We start from the raw sequence: 21,044 nt of genomic DNA on the forward strand, positions 1-21,044 counted from the left end.
CAGCGCGGCCACCAGATAAGCAGTTACTGTGTAAATGTCTCCTGCGCCCTTATGATGCCAAGCCCCATCTCGTTTCACCACGGAAGGAACCTGAGGCATTTTCTCACATGCCACAAGAAAGAAAGAAACCTCAAAGCCCACGCTCCGGTTTGAAGTCTCGCAGACAGACACTGGCAGAAGTCACGAGAAAGATCGAGTTTTGGAAAGAAGAGGAACGTTCTGAATACACCGTGTGTTAGCAGGTAACAGAATAACCACCCTGCACGACTCGTCCAACCTGTCTCACCGAGTGTCTGTAGACACAGTGCTGGGCGGCTCAGCACAGAGCCTCCGGCCTCCGAGAGCTCACTGTCTGGCAGAAAAGTCCAACCGACAAGACGAGCAGAAAGGTGGAGTGTCAGCGCAGGTCGCGTTAAAGGCAGTCCTCCGGGACTGAGACCAAGAGACACGACAACGACAATCTAAATGAGGAAGTATTTACCTGTTCATACACTTGGACCATAGATCCTGCTAAGAGATAGATTTTTGAGGAAGAGCCCCAAATAGAGTGACTCTTCAGATTTTTATGGAGAACTGGCTCCAAATATGCTCCATAGATAGTCTGCAGTTGCTCTCTTTCCGGATAACTGGAAAAGGGCACATAAGAAAACAGCTGAACAAGCAATGTTCCAGATTGTTCTGTTGGTGTTCGTTTGCAGCAATTTTCCAGCTGTGCTGCTCTGAGGTCTGGGCACCCACACCCCACCCCCAGTCTATCGAGGGACTAAAGCCACGCTCCAGGTCCCTATTCTGACAGCTCTTTATCTGCTCTCAAACACTGAGGGCCCTGATAGAAGTTTCCAGGGAAACTACTTAAAAACATAACTGTTTGGAAACCACTGATTTTTAGAAAGGACCAAAAGGTAAATTTTGCTTAAGAAATAGTATTTTCAGTAAAGCCTACCCATAAAGCAGTAATCCACCTCAGAACTGTAAAAGTAGAATACAACAAGTGAAATCAAACTGTTTCTCTCAAGCCAAAATTGATTTCAATACAGCCTAACTGGGAGCTATAACGTTTCTGAAAGTTCATTTAATAGATGGGTGCAATTAGCAGGGATGCATCCAATCAGGATTTTGTAAGGCAAAACGGAACAGAGGACCAGCTCCACGCCCACAAAATCTGCACGTCCTTGCAACAGTTCCGGGCCACGCAGACGGACGCACACATCAGGCCACTGTCGCCCACACACCTGACCCGACTTACCTCGTGCCTGGTTACATTACCTATCTTCATGAAATGTGATAGCAATTTTGTCTTTTAAAACCCATATTTAAATCTAAAATCCATCATTCAGATTCCTGATACTGACATTTTGGAACATTTTAGGCTTTATTTCTAATATTTAAGAAGCACTGACTAACGCCTTTATCACCCTAAATTACTACCTAAAGTTTAGCAAGGGCAGGTAAAAAAATTATCAAAACTCAAGTTTGACTAATTTCATAGTCTCCATTTTAAAGAAATGTCATTAACGGATACCTTTAATAAAGTTCAAATATAGAAGACATCTCCCCAAATTAAAAAAAAAAAAATTAAGAACACTACGATACATACTCCACAGCGCAAAGGCGAACAATGGAAGTGAACCTGGTGGTCAGCTTGTGTCTTCCCAGTCTTCCTCCAGCTGACATAGAAGCCACAATCTGAATATTCTCTAAACCAACCCATTCCAGATTTTCATCGTAAAATCCTTGATAAGTCAACACCTTTTTGAAAATAAATGTATTGCAAATTTGTTATTTAGGCTTAGGATTTTCTAGTAGAGTTACAAAATATTTTTGCATAAAATTCAATTGTTTCCAAATGCAATCACCCTCCTCTAACTCAAAAATTTAAGATTGAAATATACTTTAAATTCTTATAACACTGAAAAATAATACTCTTATTAACCACCAGTCTGCATTTAATATTAGGTGAATTACCCTCATTTTTAAAGTGCTTTTGTCTCTAATAAACATTAAAATCCAGATGACAGTATAAATCTACCAGCAATTAAGAAAAAAAAGTGAAAGAAATCAGGAAAAATATAAGGAAACTATTTTGGTTTTCTTTATAAATATTTTATCATCTTCTACAGTTATATCGTTAAGCTAAATTTGAACCCATATAAACATAATAAACTCTAATTTAGAATGCAGGATTTGTAATGTGATGCAAATCCCATAAAGAAGTAAAGCCTTCCACACTGACGGAACGTATGGTCTCCGACCTTTGCCTTTACATGGGCAAAAAGGGAGAGGACTGAGCTAAGGAAGCCCAAAAGGGGCTATGACCAAGGAAGTCCACGTGCTCTCTGAAAAATGCATCCCTAGAAAAACGAAGCAAAAATTTCCCCAAATCCGACATCATCCCCACCTGCTGCTTTCCCCATTTTAGAAATAAAGGGCAGGAAATACATATACGGTGAAGGTTGCTTTGACTCTTCCTGTCATACAGCACCTCCCTGTAATGCTAACTTCTGTAGGGAAGAAGGTCAAAGAAGGGAGCGTCGTGGGGGTGCCTGGCTGGCTCTGTCGGTGGAGTGAGTGACTCTTGATTTCAGGGTCACGAGTTCGAGCCCTATGCTGGGTGTAGAGATGACTTAAAAATAAAGTCTCTCAAAAAGAAAGACAAGACAGGGAAAGGAAGAAAGAACCCCGGAACCAGATTCCTACAAGCTTCGGGAGTGTAAGATCCACAACGCGTGCTGGGTAACACCGAGCCTGAGGAGGCAAGCGGATCTTCCAACAGTTTCCTGTCACATCTGAGTGATTTAAGGAAGAAGACTCACCTGCTGCAGGAAAGCCACCAAAGTGCTGGTGCCCCATTTGTCCAGCTTGGGCAGGTTGATATCCTTCAGGTAGAGGACAAGCCTCTCGCAGTCCCTCGGCCTGTACACGCGGCCCGTGTTGGTGCTGATCACCATGCACGTCTGGCTCAGCTTCTGCAGGAGGTGCCGGGACGTGGTCTGCGCGCTGCAGTGAATGGTAGCGATCTGCGTGGAGCGGAGCTGGGAGAAGGCGTACCGAAGCAGCATCCTGCGAGGGACGGAGGACGGCGGACGGAGAAAACACCACCAGTGAGATACCGCGTGCATCCAATATGGAATTTCTATTTCATAAATATCGTGGTGTCTAAATTTGGATTAACAGGTAGCTTTCTAATTTTTACAACATAAAATATAAATTCGTATTTTAAGGCATTCTTGGGAGTCAGCTGGCAAAAAAAACTAAGGTTACAGAAATAATTTAGTTTGACAAAGTACATATAAAAGATACCAAGTTTCCCCACAGCTGAAGAAAAGATTTTATGATATTCAGTACTTCAGGCTAAAAAAAAAATACTATGATTTTATAGAATTTTAAAATTACCACTAAAATGTGAAACTAATAATCATGTCTTCTTTATTTCCAGAAACTACATTCAGTAGGCACCAAAAATAGGCTGAATTACACAGATGTAAAAGTTATTTTTAAATAGAGAGCTAACTTCAAGATGCATTTTCTGTAACTAAAGCAGGTAATAATTTGTGAGTGTATCTAAGGTATTTAGTTTTTGGTGGGACTGTATGCATGTTTTCTTTTGAAGTATCTTCTCAGACTGTTCTCTTTCCATTAGAAAACATGTAGCCTGGGAGAAAAAAAAGACATTTTCTTCTCTGTAGTTCTCTGTTGTCATATCATTTATATCGGTAGTGACAATGGAAAGAGTCCTTCCTGAAAATGTAAATGCTACTTTAACCAAACGGAAGGTAACAGAGCTGTTAAATTAAAGAAGACAGAAGCACGAATCCACACCATGTGCCTTAACCAAAAAGTTTCTGTTCTTACCCTTTGCCACATCCTTCTGGTCCTACAAGAATAAATGGCTGTTTGGTATCAGAACTTAACCACGGTCTGAAATGATCCAGGCCTCGCTGCATGTCAGGAATCTGAATGACGGGGAGAGTTTGGCCATTACTGAAATCATTGGCCGTCAAGTTTTCTGGCTTCTTCAGCACATAAGATGCTAATCGTCCTCTACCAGAGTCATAGTAGGTGTCCATGGGTTTGTGAGGGTCTGGAGGAGACTCTCGTGCCCAGTTAAAAACCTGCAGAGGAAAACATTGTGACAGGTTTTCACATACTCCGAACAAGAGTGTGTGAAATTTTAATTCTTCAAAGTCAATGTCACAAAGTCAATTGTCTCAGTTTAAAAGAATATTCTCCGATGCTAAGCCTACCAAATGTCTTTTATAATTACAGCAACAATGAAGGGGCGCCTGAATGGCTCAGTGGGTTAAGCCTCTGCCCTCGGCTCAGGTTATGATCCCAGGGTCTTGGGATCGAGCCCCAAATCAGGCTCTCTGCTCAGCAGGGAGCCTGCTTCCCTCTCTCTCTGCCTGCCTCTCTGCCTCCTTGTGATCTCTCTCTCTGTCAAATAAATAAATATAATTACAGCAACAATGCTATGTCAAATACCATTCTCTTAATGATTATTTAAGCAAATAAATAAAAGTCATATTTTTAAACACTGAATCACTGCAGGAACCTAGTCCCACCCAGTACAGTATTCCCGGCACTGTTCCCAGGCTGCTGTTCCCCCGAACACTGAAAACCTGCCATCTGCGCAGATATAAATCAGAGAGTTCACCCGGTGCTAAGCTTCAGCACCCTGCCTCTGATCTGCGGCATGAGAACGTCTGCTCAAATGCAGCAGAGATCCGGGAGCGAGTGGCAAGGAGAAGCACCTGGCAAGGGGGCAGCAGAACGGACACGGACAGGGGGCCAGCCCAGAGAAAGGCACGCTCAGAGCTTCCAACAGAAGCCACGGACAACAGCCTTAAACATATATGATATCGTTCTATAAACAACTTGGCTGAAATACACCTTTTCGTTTATTAAAGAAAATGTTGATAATGATTCATCCATCCTAGCATTTCTAACTGCTAAAACTGTTCTGGTTAAATAAATGATTAAAAATATGTATTATTCTGAAATTAAAAATGAATAATTATATATATTCATATGGCTAATTAGTTTCAAAAATGTCTGACAAAAAAGATATTAACCATTATTTTATAAAATTTAAATATCACAAAATACTACAAACCAGCTCAAAGGAGAAAACAAGTGCGTACATTCAAATGCATAACTCTTTGATTGGATGCGTAATTTCAACAGTAAGCGGCTCTACACCTTACAGGTACAAATCACTGAATTTTGGCAATTCCGAGTCCATGAAAATTAAGGAAGAATGCTGATTGAAACAGGTTTTAAGTGCGCATCACCTCTTTGGTGAATTCCAGACGTGACTTCATGTTCAGATTTCCACCAAGTCCCCGTATGAGACTGATAATAAACTGGTCACGATTTTGGCATCCACGTAGATGTGACAGTCCGTTCATCACAGTGCCGACCAGACTTGTTTCAACCACATAGTCGTTCTGTTGATTAAATCCATGGAACAGACAAAAAACAAACATTAATCAGTAAACACAAAACACTGATTTACCTTCACCTATCGTCTCAAGTACGATTGTTAAATGTATCCCTCCACTCAAGATGTAGAAAGTTGACACTTCATTCAGTTTATATGCATAAACTTTTTTTAAAAAGTGATTAGAAAAATGCAAATTGTGTGTTTCTAGCAGTAACTGCTAGAGCCCTTAACTGTTGGTGGTTTGTTTTCTTCCTAAACTTGAAGAAAAGAAAAAGAACACATCACCGAGCAGGGTCTAGAAGGAATAGTCCCCCACTGTCCCTGCTGACCAAAAGGAAGCTAGAAGACACTGCACAAGGACGGCTGGTACGAGCAGACTTCACACAAAGACCACGTGCATTTGGCTCTCTACCAAAATGAAACTGGTGGGTTGCAGTGATTTCAATCCGTGGGCCCCTGGAGTCCTGGGCAACTGCCAAGGGGCTAAAAGGGGGAAAGGTTCTCATTCATTCCATCTCCCACGTACTTACAGAGAACCATTTATGCATCGCTTGCATGTCCCTGTGGTGCTAGCTATGGAAAAAAAAAAAAAAAGGAAGGAAGAAAGAAAGAAAAAGAAAGGTGAACTACACAGAAACTCCCAGGCCTGCGACTCCATTCTCGCAGAGGAGGCGGCCAGCAAGTCCCAGTAAAAGCTGCAGAGGAAGACACAGTGCTCTCAGAGTCAGTCAGATGGAGAGCTCGCCTCTGTGACAATGGTCACAGCTAAGCGCCCCTGAAGGATGGGATCTTCAGGGCATGCAGAGAGCAGAGCACGTGCAAAGGTAAGCCACTGGGGTAGTTCAGAAATGAGAGGGAGGCAAGGGCCAGAGTATGCAGAATTGCAGAGGCCACGGTAAGGAGTGCAACTTTTAGCTTCACTAATTTAAAAGTCTTTTTAAGTAAGAGAGTAAAATGATCCAATTTACATTTTTTAAAAGATTGCTCTGCAAGAAAAAAATATTTTTAGAGGATTGGATAAACAGGAGGAGGAGCACGAAAAAGGGAGAAGGGGAGTAGAAATGCTGTGCTAAGAATTCTAGGCTTTAAAGGTAAGATAAAGGAAACAGTTGTACTTTCTTCTACATTGTCTTATTTGCTCAACTGATACAAGAAAGCAAAGCTCTCATTAGAGATAAAATTAGCATTTGGTTTGGGTACCCATTGTGGTGTATCTCAGAATGTAAACACAGTGAACAATGTATAAAATAAGAAGGAAAGAATCCTCAACACATAAAAAAAAATGTCAAGCATAGGGACCTGACCTCAAAACAGAATCAGTTTATTTTCTAACTGAAATCCACTCTTTCGCTTGATCATTTATCCTGTCCTCATGCCTGCACTCGGAACCCCCGTATATCAATGAGTCCCGCCCCGTGTTACAGTTCCCCTTCCCCCTCTAAGAGCCCCCCACGCCCACCCTGCAGGTGACCTCCAGAACTTGCTCTGGAGCACCACGGGCTCCACATCCGTCACGCCCCTGAAGTCAGCAGAGCCGCTGCAGAGCAGCGAGGACAGAGGCGGCAGGTTTTTCCTAAAGCACGCACCCTCCTGCACGCGTCTCCATGACCACAGCTGGGTCTGCGGACACACTAAAGCGTGGTCCTCGCCCTCACGGTGCTTGGAGCTGACGGCATGCAGGTGTGACAGAAAGAAGACAGCTCGTCAGGCCAGAGGGAGTGCTGCGTCCGGAGGCCTTGAAACCTCGGTCACTCACATTCCGCTACTGACCAGTCCCTATCCCTCCATCTCTATCCTTACAGGCAGAAAAGGAAAAAGGTGAGAAAACTGAAGTGAGATCTCCATTTCTCCGTAAATCTTATTTGGTCCCCAAGTAGTAACCACTAAATCAAGTTCAAATTAGCAACCAGCTACTTCCCAAAAGTACTTGCACTGCTATTTATCTCCTCAATTTTTCTGTTTACATTTCTCATAAAAGCAACGACACAAAAGCCGGAAATAGTTGAAAAGTCATGTAGAACCTGTAAAAGTCCTCCCGCATCTTCTGTGCAAGTGAAACTTCTGTTCATGCTTCAAATTCAGAATTAAGTGTGATCACTTTTTTAGACTCTCCTAGAAGACAGCACATCTCTTCATCCGATTTTGATGCTCTTTTCACATCTGTCTTTCTCCAGGAGGCAAACCTTTCCCAATCGGAGACTGTCCTGTCCCCCTCTAAATCTTGTCTGGTGCTATGCTTGACACCTATCTTACATACCCAGTAATATTTTGGATAGACAGTTCTTAATAATATTGTAATAACTTGCCTTCCTTTTCTACTTTAGTATTAACCTGACATTGTTTTTAGCAAGAAATACAAGCAGTAAAGTAAATGTAAGTATGCTAAGCATACTTAGCACCACGGGGACATTTACTGACAGTGAAATGTGACAGTAACATGGTTTTGCTAGTAAAAAAAGGAAGATTCCACTACTCAAGATTTTTCGGTAAGCAGTGGAGGTGGGAGGACTGAAGTGTTTTAAGCACAATAAACAGTTAAGGCAAGACAAAGAGCAGGATGGCAGCGAAGACACCTACTTCCCACTCTGCCCCCAGCTTCTGTCTGACAGGCAGCTGTCTCCAAGCAACACTCTTAATCACTTCTAGCCTAAATGACTAGTTATGAAATATTATGGCTAACTTACCTGCTTCAGAACCCACTGTAAAGCTTTTTCAAAGTAATCTCCAATCCAGTTTTCAAGATTATTCCTGCAATCAGGAGGCTGATTCTTCAACCAAGATTTTATCAGAGAATTAACATCTGTCTCTTCATCACTGAAACAGATTAATAAGCATGTAAGAAATTACTCAGGAAGACATTGTCAGGGACGCCTGGGTGGCTCAGTGGATTAAGCATCTGCCTTTAGCTAAGGTCACGATCCCGGGATCCTAGGATCAAGCCCTGCATTGGGCTCCCTGCTCAGCAGGAAGCCTGCTTCTCCCACTCCCCCTGCTTGTGTTCCCTCTCTCACTGTCTAATAAATGAATAAAATCTTTTAAAAAAAGAAACAGCAAGCAATTAATTTCGGAAACAATCTGAACCAACTTGATAACACTATCATGTCACACAACGCCAAAAATGGCTTCAAATGGTGCTACAAGAGTAGGGCATTTACACAGACCCATAAGTGTCAAACGCTAAAACAAGAATTCCAAAAGCAAAAAAAAAAGCTTTGTAATTACTCGTTTTGGAAAATGGAATTGGCTACAATGTTTATGCTCTGGCCTGAGACTACTCTACATGATATCTAAAATTCATTTATTCTTCATTTTTGCCCCGAAGCCTCCTCCAACTATGAAAAGGAAGAAAGGAAACATTAAGTCAAGAGGTTTCCAATTTGTACAGTGAGCGTCTTTCCTAGGTTGGCCTGGGTTGGGCCTAAAATTCTATGAATCAAAGATTCCATGATTAAGATATTGCTACTTAGTTTAGGATTATTAGCCTCTAGCTCACTGCCAGCTTGTTCACTTCCTGCACTGGTAACCTTTAAACAAAAGTAAGAGGAAAAAAAAGAAACAATGAAATACCTGCTGTGTCACTGAAGTAAACAAACAGTCCTAGCAACTGTAACACACTGAACACTGAAACAATGTATCTGCAATGAAACAGTTACTCTCTGTCAGAAGTAACACCTAACAAGAAGTTAACAGAAAATGAGGAGGCACGTATTTACATATCATTCATACAACTTATTCCACTTCAAAACCAAACCGGTAACTGCAGACTATCTTCACGTCATGTAGGCAAGAGCTCTGATGGTTTACCTAAGAAAGATCATTCCCATTCTAGATATCGTGGCTGGCGAGGCACAGCTTAAATCGTGAGTTTCAAATACAAAGTTAACATTTGGGCCGAACTGAATTCTCTCTCCGCTGGGCATGGTGAGGAGCCGATTGTCATCCAGAACGGAGTTCAGGGACTCGATCCACTCGGGGTCAATATCACCATCACATATTATCCAGGAGCTCACATCTGTTTTCAGAACAAAAAAGCGGAGGTAAAATAAAACTATACGCAGTGATAACAACTAAAAATAAGGAATACAATAACCACCTCTTCCTCTCCAGAAGTAATTTCTACACAGTGTTATTTTGTGTTACAAAGAGCCGAAGCACATGCTGTGCTCTTCCCCGTGAGCCTGCAGTACAGGCGTGCTCGAGGCCTCACGGGCGCTCCCAGCTCCGCTGGCCAAAGGCTGGCTGCGAGCCATGCACTAACGCCCTACCTGCCCCCAGACATACTCAACAGGGACCTCCCTAAAGGACAAGGCAGTGTGCGAGACTGAGCTATTTCCAATCCCCGGACCCTGTGCGATATTCTCCACACCTCTGTCTTCTACCAGGTCCTAAGAATAGAGTATCTCTTGTAGTAAATATAGGAAACCCATTTTAGCATTATACTTGAGAAATACAAAATTCACCAATCAAATTTCTTTGATACATTAAAAAAGTTGACTTCAAAGCGGAGAGGCAGTGCTGTGTACACAAGGTTTTTTGGAGACAAACTTCTTTTTTAAATCCGTCCTTCCTAAAATGAGAGTGGTTTCGAGCGTCCTTAGACCTCAATTCGAATAGGAAAATATCACCCATAAAAGTGTGACAAATCAATATAGGCAATATTTGGTTTTTACTTACTGTGATATTATTAACCACAGGGAAAATGAAAAACTACACAGAAAATCTCTTTCAATGTCTCAATTCTAAGCCCCTCCCTCACTGGCTTAGAAACACAACTTTTAGTTACGACCTTATAAAAAGTAGGAAGCCTTCTCAGATTCTGGCCAAAAATCGCTTTAAACACCAAATCAAAAAACTGAGAGCAAGAAGTCTACTGTTTCATAACTTAAATTTTTAAAATTATCCAAAACACTGTATTCCAAATTGTGAGTTAGAAGTGGTCACACACATACACACACACCGATTTTAACCCCAAATAGAATCTGTCATCTTCTTATTTGCGAGGCACTGAGAGCAACCCAGAAAGATTTTTATTTTTTCAGTAACTTAATCTAGTCGTGAATTACAGCTCATCCGGATTACCCCGAGTTTCTACTGTAACAGGAGCCCCTGTTCAGTCCGGATCAACACGACAGCACGTCTTGGGTCCCTCTGAAGTAAACAGTCACGTACATCATTTACAAGGCAACTCATGGTCGTCTGAAGGCTTTCATGAGGACAGCATTAGAGACACGTCCTGTCCTCCTCTCTAAAGGACTAAGGAAAGCAGTGAATCACAGAACACAGACCAACCTGGAGGTTCTCGGACCACCTGGCGAGCGCTGTTTGTCAAAACGCCATCAGACCACTCCCTCGTGTCCATGTCAATATGGCCCAGCAGCTGATGCCGAGGCATGGCTTTGGGATTCATGGTGTACTGCTTGACAGCTCTGCCGATTCTGCACAACGCCGCCCGCAACATCCTCCACAGGGTCGACTTCCCAGCACCGCTCGGACCAACAATGACAACGCCCATTCTCTGGCGTAACTGTTCATACAACTCTAAAGCCTTCTTGATCTAGGAGAAAACAAACATGTCTGTATGAGATTTACAGTACATAACCATCTGTTCTCTCTCTGTAACAAAATAACACCCAAATAAATCTGAGCACGTTTATACTGTGATCTTTAAGTCCAAAATTTAAAAGACACAAGTATACTTTCCAAGTCATTTGACAACAAACATGTTCATTCTTTTATTCACTCAAATATGATATGTTCATTATTTTATTCATTTGTTGATTCATGGATTGATAATCTGTATCTCACCAAAAAACAAACAAAAAACCTGACAGAAAAATGTTCATTTTGAACATGTCCTAGTGCTACATTAAAAAAGCTGCTAAAAAGAATTTCTCTTAAGAAACGGTCAAAGTGAAACTAAACCATAAGGAATCAATTATCAAACACGTATGACAGACCTAGTATGGGCCAGTCCATGTAAGAGGCACCAGGAATAAAATGACGAGAAAAACAGACGTGGATCCTGGGGCACTGGGGTAGCTCAGTAGGTTAAGTGTCTGCCTTCAGCTCAACTCATGATCTCAGGGTCCTGGGATCAAGTCCTGCATCGGGCTCCTCACTCAGTGGGAAGTCTGCTTCTCCCTCTCCCTCAGCCCCCCACCCCGCCCGCTTGTGCACACTCTGTATGTGTCAAATAAATAAATAAACAAATCTCTAAAACAACATGCAGACATGGATCCCACCTTCCGTGAACCCTACCACCTGAAGAGGGAAAATCAGTACTCATGCAACATACGATCAAGTGTGAGTAAGTGCAGGAAAAGTAATGCAATGCACAGCAAGGAAACCTCATCTGGACTCAAAGATCAAGGAAGGCATCCATGAGTAAATGAGATTTAAACAGAAAATAAAAGATAAGGATAGCTAATACGTAATTAACTAGGAGAAAGGATCAATATATTCTAAAGTATTTTTTTAAATTTTATTTATATATTTGACAGAGAAAGACAGGGCAAGTAGAGGGAAGAGCATAGGGAGAAGGACAAGCAGACTCCAAACTGAGCAGAAAGCCTGAGTGGGGCTCGATCTATGACCCTGAGATCATGACCTGAGCCGAAACCAAGAGTCAAATGCTCAAACCGACTGAGCCGCACAGGCACTCCTATCACGCTTGACGGTTACCTGATTCGGTATGACTTCATAGTTGGCCTCCTCGAAGACTCGCTGTAACGCGGAGCTCAGCTCACCATATTCCACTTCTTTAAAGTCAATCCCAGGAAACACATCTTTAATCAGCGCATCAAACCGCGAGCAATCAGCAAATGTAAACTTTGACATTGTATTAAGCCTCAGGGCTTGTACCACAATATGACTTTCATCAACTAGAGGAAAAGTTTCATTTAAAATTATTAGTCACTTACTTTGGAAAGTTCCAATAACTGTAAACACAATTTTCAAGTACCCTGAGAGCACTACTAATAATTACGTGAGGTGCTAGAATTCAGTAGCAGTTAAAGCCCTGCGGTACCATGTGTATTGACGAGCTTACCTTACTATCGTTGGACCACTGAGAAACAAGGGTCCCTAAGTACAGCTCTGGACTCTTCCACAGAATTTGAGTCCCAAGTTTCCCAGACTTGAGTTAATAATAAACATCACTGGGGGACCTAGGCAGCTCAGTCGGTTAAGTGTTTGATTCTTGGTTTCAACTCAGGTCATGTTCTCAGGGTGCTGGGATCGAGCCCTGTGTCAGGCTCAGGCCTCAGCACAGAATCTACTTGAGATTCTCTCTCCCTCTGCCCCTCCCTTCACTCACGTGTGCATTTTCTCCCTCAAATAAATAAATAAATAAATAAATCTTAAAAATAAGATCAGATAGAAGTCACTAGCACGTATAGTTGTATAGAACGTCATCATTTCTGTGATCCTTACAACAACTGTATAAAGTAAGAAACTGTTACGTTCTTCTGATTTGATATATGAGGATATTAGTTCTCTGAGGGTGTAAGTGATTTACCCGAGCAAGCAGAGCACTACGGTGGCGGAACTCACACCCAGATCAACGAGGTCCAGACTCAGGCATCTCCAAATCCACCAGGACTGCCTCCCAGAAATTCCAAGTCCTGAGACTAAAAACTAACTCCGTGACAATCTTTAATCAGACCTGCTCAAAAACGATTCAGAAACCCATCCCAAACCAAATATAAATACGAACATTGTTGCAAGATTTTTACTCTTTCAAGGATAATTAATATCCTTTAATCAGCTGCTGATAGATAAGACTTATCTATGAAGCCAAGAAACCATCTTCCATCTGGTATTTCTCTGTAATGGCTGAATATTTTCCTGTTTAAGTACATGCAAAGATACATGGCCACAACAGAGTTTGTCTCAAGCATTAGTAAGTCATCTTTAATTACTACTGGTCTGGTTTCAATATTTCTTAAAAATCAGCAGAGAGAGTCAACAGAAAAATAGTAACTTCAGTAGCTCCCCAAATGCCTTCTCTTCCCTGGCATGTGCCAACCCAATAACAGAGCTAAGCTGCTTCCTTTGTTTAAGAGGCATACTTTGATCATTTAAAGCCCAAACAGGTAATTTCACATGTGCATTTTTCTACACTGACTTATTTTCAGTGTCTTAACTCAGTTTTTCATTGTTTTTTTGTGAGTTTTTTTAGTATTTATTTAACAGAGAGGAAAAAAAGAGCGAGGGCATGCAAGTGAGTGGAGGAGTAGAAGGAGAGAATTTCAAGCAGACTCCATGCTGAGCAGGGAGCCCGATGCGGGGCTTGATCCCAGGATCCTGAGATCATGACCTGAGCCAAAATCAGAGACGGACACTTAACCGACTGAGCCATCCAGGGACCCCTAACTTAGTTTGGTTTGTTGTTGTTGTTGTTTAAGAATTTATTTATTTATTTGAGAGTATGTGACAGAACATGGTGGGGAGGGGAAGGGGCAGAGGAGGAGCAGGTTCCCCGCCGAGCAGGGAGCCCGATGTGGGACTCGATCCCAGGACCCAGGATCATGACCTGAGCCGAAGGCAGACCCTTCACCGACAGAGCCGCCCTGGCATCCCAGGCTTCGTTTTCAATACCAATCTGGAGGGCTGAATATTTGGCCTTTCGTAAAGGCCCACACCCATGGGTGGGGGAATCACTTATCTTACACAACTGGGGAAAAAAGGCAGTAAAATACAGTAAAATATCATGAGTCTGATCTGAATAGATGATTTGATAAATACATAAATAGCAAAGAAGAGACCAATCTTATTTGCAGAAGAGTCTCAAATATTTGTAGATATCCCCCCTCGAAGAGATGGGGCTTAATCCTTGACTGCCTGCTTGGACGGTGAGCCACCTTCTGTAACTAGCTTCTGACAGCGGGGAAAGAGGAAAACAGTAACGGCCAGTTACTGTCACGGTGGAGACACCCCGCAAATACGAAGACCATGCAGAAGGTGGACATCGCAGTGACACCGTGTGCTCCCTGTGCACACACGGACACACGAAGTGTCTCAGTGATGCGCTAGGATGGGCCCTTCGCCTCTCTGCGTTCCTTCCACACGTTCAGAACCTCGTCTCATCGTGAGCGAAACATCACGACAAAACCCAGACTGAGGAACCCAGACTGAGAACACAGAACCCGTACCCGGGAAACAAAACCAGCCCGACTGGAAAGCATCACAGCACCTAGGAGACTAAGGAGACATGATGACAACAAGGCACCCCAGACTCGATCCTGGAGCAGAAAGAGCATTAACGGCAGAACAGGTGCCATCTAAATGACATCTGGACGCCAGCTAACAGCGATATGCCTAACAAACGAGTTTCCTCGTTTGGGCAAATGTGCCATCGTTAAGGAAGGAAACAATGGGAATGCTATTTTTACAACTTTACTGTAAATCTACAATTATTCCATAGTTAAAAGGTATTTTTCGTAACGTTAAGTTTTTTAAAGGGCAATTTTGCTTGTTATGCTATCTCTTTCAAAGAGAAAATCCCTGCCACTTCCTACGGTTCTGGTTTTCAGAAGAGAGAAATTCTCGGGCTCTGCCCCAGACCTGCAGACTCAGGAAGCTGGGCACAGGGACCCAGCACTGGCGTTTGACCAAGCCTCCAGGTGATTCTAACGCACATCACACGTTGAGGAGACGTGGGCTAGACTATTCCTCTACACAGCACAACTACTTAGTATTTAATGCACATTTTAAAGCTATGATAGGACATTGGGTAAGAACGAGGGACAACGTGAATGAAGTACAGATTTCAGTTAAAAAATACTGTCAATATTGATCTACTAGTTGTGACAAACAGCACTGCTAGTCTAAGATGTTAACAACAGGAGAAACGAGGGGCCAGAATCTAAAAGTGTTCTAATTTAAAGGGTTTTTCTTTTTGTTTTTTTAAATTTTTAAATTTTTTTATAAATATACAATGTCTTTTTATCCCCAGGGGTACAGGTTTGTGAATCTCCAGGTTTACACACTTCACAGCACTCACCATAGCACATACCCTCCCCAATGTCCATAACCCCACCCCCCTAAAGGTTGGTTTTTTTTTTTAATGAGATTGTAGCTGAGTAATGAACCCTACCATTCTGCTTAATGCCACTTTTCTTCAGCTGCCTAAGAAGGCCTCCACTTCCTCTAAGAACGGTCTTCAAGGCTCTTAGACCCCAGTCGTAATGTTGCTGAGGAGTCAAAAGTTCCCTTAAATAGACACAGAAATCACAAAGCATTAGATAGCTGTAAGAAATTATTTTTATTACTAAATTTAAAGAAAAGCAGACTATAACTACAGACACATAGAAACGAGTACTGATACTCCAATCAATTTATGAACAGGACCCAGTCACAGGACATGTCACTCCAGCAAAACACTGAAGACCGACAATTCCCAAGGACGAGGGTGAACCTGTCATGACCTCGCTACCACCCTCCTGAAGACACTAAAGGACAAGCACCTGGGACCGTTACCCCTCAACTCTTCCGTCCATTCACCTGGCTCTCGGATTCTGGCACTCCAGTTCTCAGCAGCTCTTAAGTAATATGAACCAGAACTCTAGGTTGCCCAAAGAAGCTACAAGCCCACTGCTATTACCAGAAATAAGACATAAGAGAAATTGTGGAAGATTCCCTCCAGAGAACAGTAGGTTTGAAGGGTCTGCTGATATCGTATGATCAGCATCATTTAGCTGGAGCACCCCAATAAAAAAATTTTGCAGAAAAGAAGTGAGATCAAATTAATAGCGTTTAAGGAAAACAAACAGTTTTGAGTCAGATGTTTTATTATTCAAACTAGAATCTTCCCTATTGATACCTGAAGTATAATATAATCACCAATACAAATATCACTAAATCACACTGGACAAGTGTGAAAAATGATCACTAATCCATAATCAATTACTGGAACCAAAAAATATAAAAATACTTGAGAGAGGAAAACGCACCTGGCTAGATTGAAGATAGCTACCAACTTTCTGCCCAAGACTCTGGCATCCTTGAAGCCTTCCGAGTACAGAATAACTTCTGCAATAAGCTCATTGTCTGGACGAGACATGGCTACTGGCCTGAAAAGCTGTTTAAGATTGTCAGGTAGCTTCTGTCTTCCTCCATAACCTTTTCCAGCAGGATTCATTGTGATGAAAATTCCAGAATTAGAATTTATTTCTACCTGAAATGTTAATTTAAAATATAGGCATCAAATATTTGTAACTATAAATATAAAACAGGTTGCTAACCGACATTTTATTGTACATATTCCACACAAATCTTCGACCCCGGCAGAGACGCACAACCACCCCCCGAGGAGAGCGCTGCTCACAGAAGTCCTTGATAACCAGTTCTCAGAGTCGTCTGTGCCTGCTGAAAGCCTCCTGGTTTCAGGCCCTTTGCTGGGTACACAGAGACAACAACTCTGACCGAGAGTCCGTAACAGTCTATGCCCTTCTGAAGCTTACAGCCCACAGGCAAGCACCGTGTGATTCATGCTTTGACAGGGGAGGCCCGAGACGAGAGTCCCTGTACGAACACCTTCAACAGCACACTCAATGCCAAGTCAGAGTGTGTGAACAATGAGTGGGAAGGGAGCACAAACACCTAGAGCAAAAAAACCTGGCTAGAAAGGAAAGAAAGGAGAAAGAGAAGCGGCTGGAAAGCTGAGCGAAGGGAAGGTTGGCTTCTGTTTTAATTAGATCAAATATTATAACAGTATTACATACGACACTGCATGTTATTAAAAAGGAAAAGATGTGGTTATGTTTCAAAGCCCAAGAGGAATGGGGAGAGGAGGAAGGGCTCTGTCCATCACGGAAGCAGCAACAAAGGCAAGGTCCCTGGGAAGGAGATTCCAGCGTGTAAGTGGAAAGACCAGTGCTGACTGGGAGAAAGGACCACTCCTTCCGTTTGTTGCAGGAGGAAAGGAGGGGAAAAACTCAGTGTGTAAGAAAGTGAACTGTGATGGCAGAAAGGTAAAAACTTGGTCATTCCTCTCTTCTTGATGAAGAGTTTACGCAGCATGTAAATAACATTATTAGTGACTGAGAACCTGTCTCACTTCCCTGCCTGCCCTGAACAACCTGCCATGGGAAGGCGTCACAGGGGTCAGAGGGCAACTTCGCGGACTTCGAACTCGCAGTGTCGTCATCACGCACTATACAGAGAAGCTCCCACTTTCTCCACAAGCAAGGTCACGCTCTCATGTCTTGAGTGTGTCTCTCTGATGGGGAAGAGTGAGGAAGGGAAAAACAGCCAAGTGCTTACTGTTGTAAGATCCACACAGAACAGGCATCAGAACCACAAGCCTCAGACTGAGACAGTCCTGGGGTCAGTTCCCAGCCCCATGACTTCCTCCTCACTCACCAGGCCTCGTTTCCCCATCATAAAGCGGAAAACGTACAGCAGCCCGTCCCCGGCAGGATGCTGACGAGCATGCCACGAGACGGGACCGGGAACATGGGGCACGGAGCCGGCTACGCTAGCAGGTTCTGCCAGGATGAAGCACCCCGTACGGAAACTCTGAAGGTCAACGGTCAAGGGGGACCAAAAGACGGTGACAAACCTCAGACAACTCACACGTGAAAAGGTTGAACGGGGGTGCCAGAAGAAACAAAGACCAAATATTTGCCTGAGTGGGAGTAACACAGAGTTGTAAAAAATACTCGAATTCTTTAAATTCCCAACTTTTCTATACCTCCTTGCCAAGCAGTTCGCACACAGTTCTGTGATTCTTCAAAGCGTCCTGGATTGTCTGGATCTGCATGGACACGGCTGACAGCACGGACTCTTCCAGTCTGTTGAATTCATCAAAACAGCCCCAGGCCCCACACTTCACCAGACCAACAAAAATTCGTCCCATTGACTTCACATCGATGCCCTAAAAAGGAACAGCAAAAACTGTAACCGTGAAGTAGTTAGGATCTCTATCATTTAATACTTTGACATTAGGGACAAGGTAATAATCATTTCATCCACCGGTGCCTTTTTGGCTCTTTTTAAAGCACAAATTAAATAGCTATATTTTATAGGGTTTAGTAAACAAGTAATTCATGTGAGTGTTCTGGGAAGTACACTCACTTCTGGAAAGTTCTGGGAAGTACCCAGTTATACAGATATAAGATTTTCAGTTATCCTTAAACTGAAATACAAATCCTACACAAAATGTTTTGAAAATGGTATTTTCAAAATGAATTTTTTTCTCTTTTCTGTTCACTATTGTCCTTGCTAAAAACTTTTCTCCTCCTCTTCTCCTTTAATCATTTGTTTCGCTCTTAAATTTCATGAGTGAACTCTAGGAAACAAACTGAGGGTTGCTTGGGGGAGAGGGAGGTGAAAGGATGGGATAAATGGGGATGGGCATTAAGGAGGGCACGTGATGTGATGAGCACCGGGTGTTCTGGCAGTTTGTTTGTTTCAGATTTTATTTATTTGACACAGCGAGAGCACGTGTGCACAGGTCAGGGCAGCAGCAGGCAGAGGGAGAAGCAGACTCCCTGAGAGCAGGAACCCAATTCGAGACTCAATCCCAAGACCCTGGGATAATGACCTGAGCTGAAGGCAGATACCAAGTGCCCCAGCACTGTTACATGCAACTAATGAATCACTAATTAAAAACAAAACAAAAACATTTTTCTTTTCTACTCTAACATAATCCTTCATTCCGTATTTAAAATTATTTATTTGTTGGGACGCCTGGTGGCTCAGTGGGTTAAAGCCTCTGTCTTCGGCTCAGGTCATGATCTCAGGGTCCTGGGATCGAGCCCCGCATCGGGCTCTCTGCTCAGCAGGGAGCCTGCTTCCCTTCCTCTCGCTCTGCCTGCCTCTCTGCCTACTTGTGATCTCTGTCAAATAAATAAATAAAATCCTTACCACAAAAATATGTTATTTCATATTTAAGTACATGAATACTAATCCAAAGTCACAACTAACATTACTGTACAGTTTGTAATTGTGCATTCTACCTCATCACAATTAAAAACTAAAACTTGTCTTCCGAGAAGTCCACCTAAGGCCTTGACTGATTCGGTTTTGCCCGTTCCCGCTGGCCCGTAAGGGTTTCCCCCAAGGCCCATCTTCATGGCCTGCGTGAGCGTGAGGTAGCACTTGTCTGTCAGCGGCGTGTAGACCAGCTTGGGTGCATTGCCCTGCACAAGGGAAATACAAAGTCTCAATATTCATGTTTTATGCAACCTTACACACGTGGCGTGGTGGGACTCGTTAAGAAGCTAAAAAGGCAACAAAAAAGTTAAAGCTGTTAACATAGAAATATACCCAAAATACGTTTTTACTAGAAGAAGCTTTTCAAAGCACAAACAGAAATTAAGCTTCGTCATTCCGAAGCAGCAGGTTACCCCGTTCTCAGTTACTACACCAGAAGGTTTTCTGAAAGTCTCTCAGGTCCTTGAGGATGCTTCAGAGACACGCTACCAAGGCAAAGAAATCCAAAGCTGCATTATACAATAATCAATCTGTCTTGTGTTTAAAAATTCATGTAAATTAGTTCCCTGAATCTTAGGATCTTCATAAGTCAGAACCACTTTAGAGACTCAATGTAAATATTTTGAAAACTTCCTTATGAAATTAATAATATCAACACATCAAATAATTCTCAACATTTCTAAGTTTTAGTAAAACAGATTCCAATTCCAGCTGCAGTTTATAGACTTTTTCCTTAACTTAGGTAGACAGATTTGGGTCTCAAAACACATTTCCTTTTGAAAGTGTCCGCTGGCAACGGTCCTGACGTACACTTATTAACGTAGTTGTCTGATACGTCTGATGACTGACTCGTCGTGACAGGACAAGGCAGAGGATGCGGATGGGTTTTCTGAAGACACGTTCCACGAGGCAGGTTATTTGTGAGAGGATTCTCTCATCTCACAAACTGGGAGCATTCTCTGAAAACACGCAAAAGCGTATTTTGGTGTGGTGGCGAGGGCACCGAGTTTGGCTGTGTGTGTGTGTAACAGAGAGAGAGAGAGAGAGCACGCGAAAGAGCGAGAGCGAGCGAGAGAAAGAGAGAGAGAGAGACTGGGGAGGGAGGAGGCGCGGGCCAGACCACTCCCGTCAACGCTGCCAGACCTGGTTCTCCCTGGACTACAGAGCTCCATTTCTGAGTAACTGTTACTCTAAGAAAAGGCACATTCACAGAATTCGGTACAATATTGCCATTACTTTAACTTTTCTGTAAACATTTCTCTGCTGTAACACCATCTTTGTTATGATGAAACAGAAAAGACAGTCACACGCACAAAAGTTCTTAAAAGTTATGACTAAAATAAAAAATAATTCTGTCATCCAATAGCAGACTGAAGATAAAAATTTCAGCTGAAAAACCAAAACGCTTTGGCGCCAGCCGTACCTGGTACTCGTACGTGTACTGAAGCTCAGAATCCACCATTTGCACATAACACGTGTGGTCGCTCCTCATATAAAATCGGACTTGTTTTTTCCAGGCCCAGTCTTCAGTTGTGTGAACTTGAACCTGGTTTAACTGCTTGACCACATCAATATTATGAATAATATCAAGAATCAGTGCTTTAAGTTTAAGCTCCAGAACGCCAGATTCTGTATGCAAATTAAAATATTTGGAGAAAATGTC

General features: G+C 42.6%; 1 protein-coding gene across 5 annotated transcripts in view; it reads right to left on the reverse strand.

Moving 5' to 3' along the window:
• Positions 1 to 21,044, reverse strand: part of DYNC2H1 (dynein cytoplasmic 2 heavy chain 1) — a 269,900-nt gene that overhangs the window by 201,057 nt on the left and 47,799 nt on the right. For all 5 annotated transcript variants that reach the window (XM_046014703.1, XM_046014702.1, XM_046014701.1 and 2 more), the window contains exons 32-45: positions 20,805 to 21,010; positions 19,405 to 19,587; positions 18,138 to 18,320; positions 16,396 to 16,619; positions 15,540 to 15,655; positions 12,125 to 12,324; positions 10,733 to 10,997; positions 9,248 to 9,455; positions 8,128 to 8,257; positions 5,292 to 5,447; positions 3,853 to 4,112; positions 2,814 to 3,060; positions 1,598 to 1,749; positions 482 to 626 (exon numbers count right to left, since the gene is read on the reverse strand). In XM_046014703.1, the coding sequence (XP_045870659.1) occupies positions 482 to 626; positions 1,598 to 1,749; positions 2,814 to 3,060; positions 3,853 to 4,112; positions 5,292 to 5,447; positions 8,128 to 8,257; positions 9,248 to 9,455; positions 10,733 to 10,997; positions 12,125 to 12,324; positions 15,540 to 15,655; positions 16,396 to 16,619; positions 18,138 to 18,320; positions 19,405 to 19,587; positions 20,805 to 21,010 (2,675 nt within the window). The remainder of the gene's footprint in view (positions 1 to 481; positions 627 to 1,597; positions 1,750 to 2,813; positions 3,061 to 3,852; positions 4,113 to 5,291; positions 5,448 to 8,127; positions 8,258 to 9,247; positions 9,456 to 10,732; positions 10,998 to 12,124; positions 12,325 to 15,539; positions 15,656 to 16,395; positions 16,620 to 18,137; positions 18,321 to 19,404; positions 19,588 to 20,804; positions 21,011 to 21,044) is intronic.

The sequence above is a fragment of the Meles meles genome, chromosome 8, assembly GCF_922984935.1.
Source record: "Meles meles chromosome 8, mMelMel3.1 paternal haplotype, whole genome shotgun sequence".
Lineage (NCBI taxonomy): Eukaryota > Metazoa > Chordata > Mammalia > Carnivora > Mustelidae > Meles > Meles meles.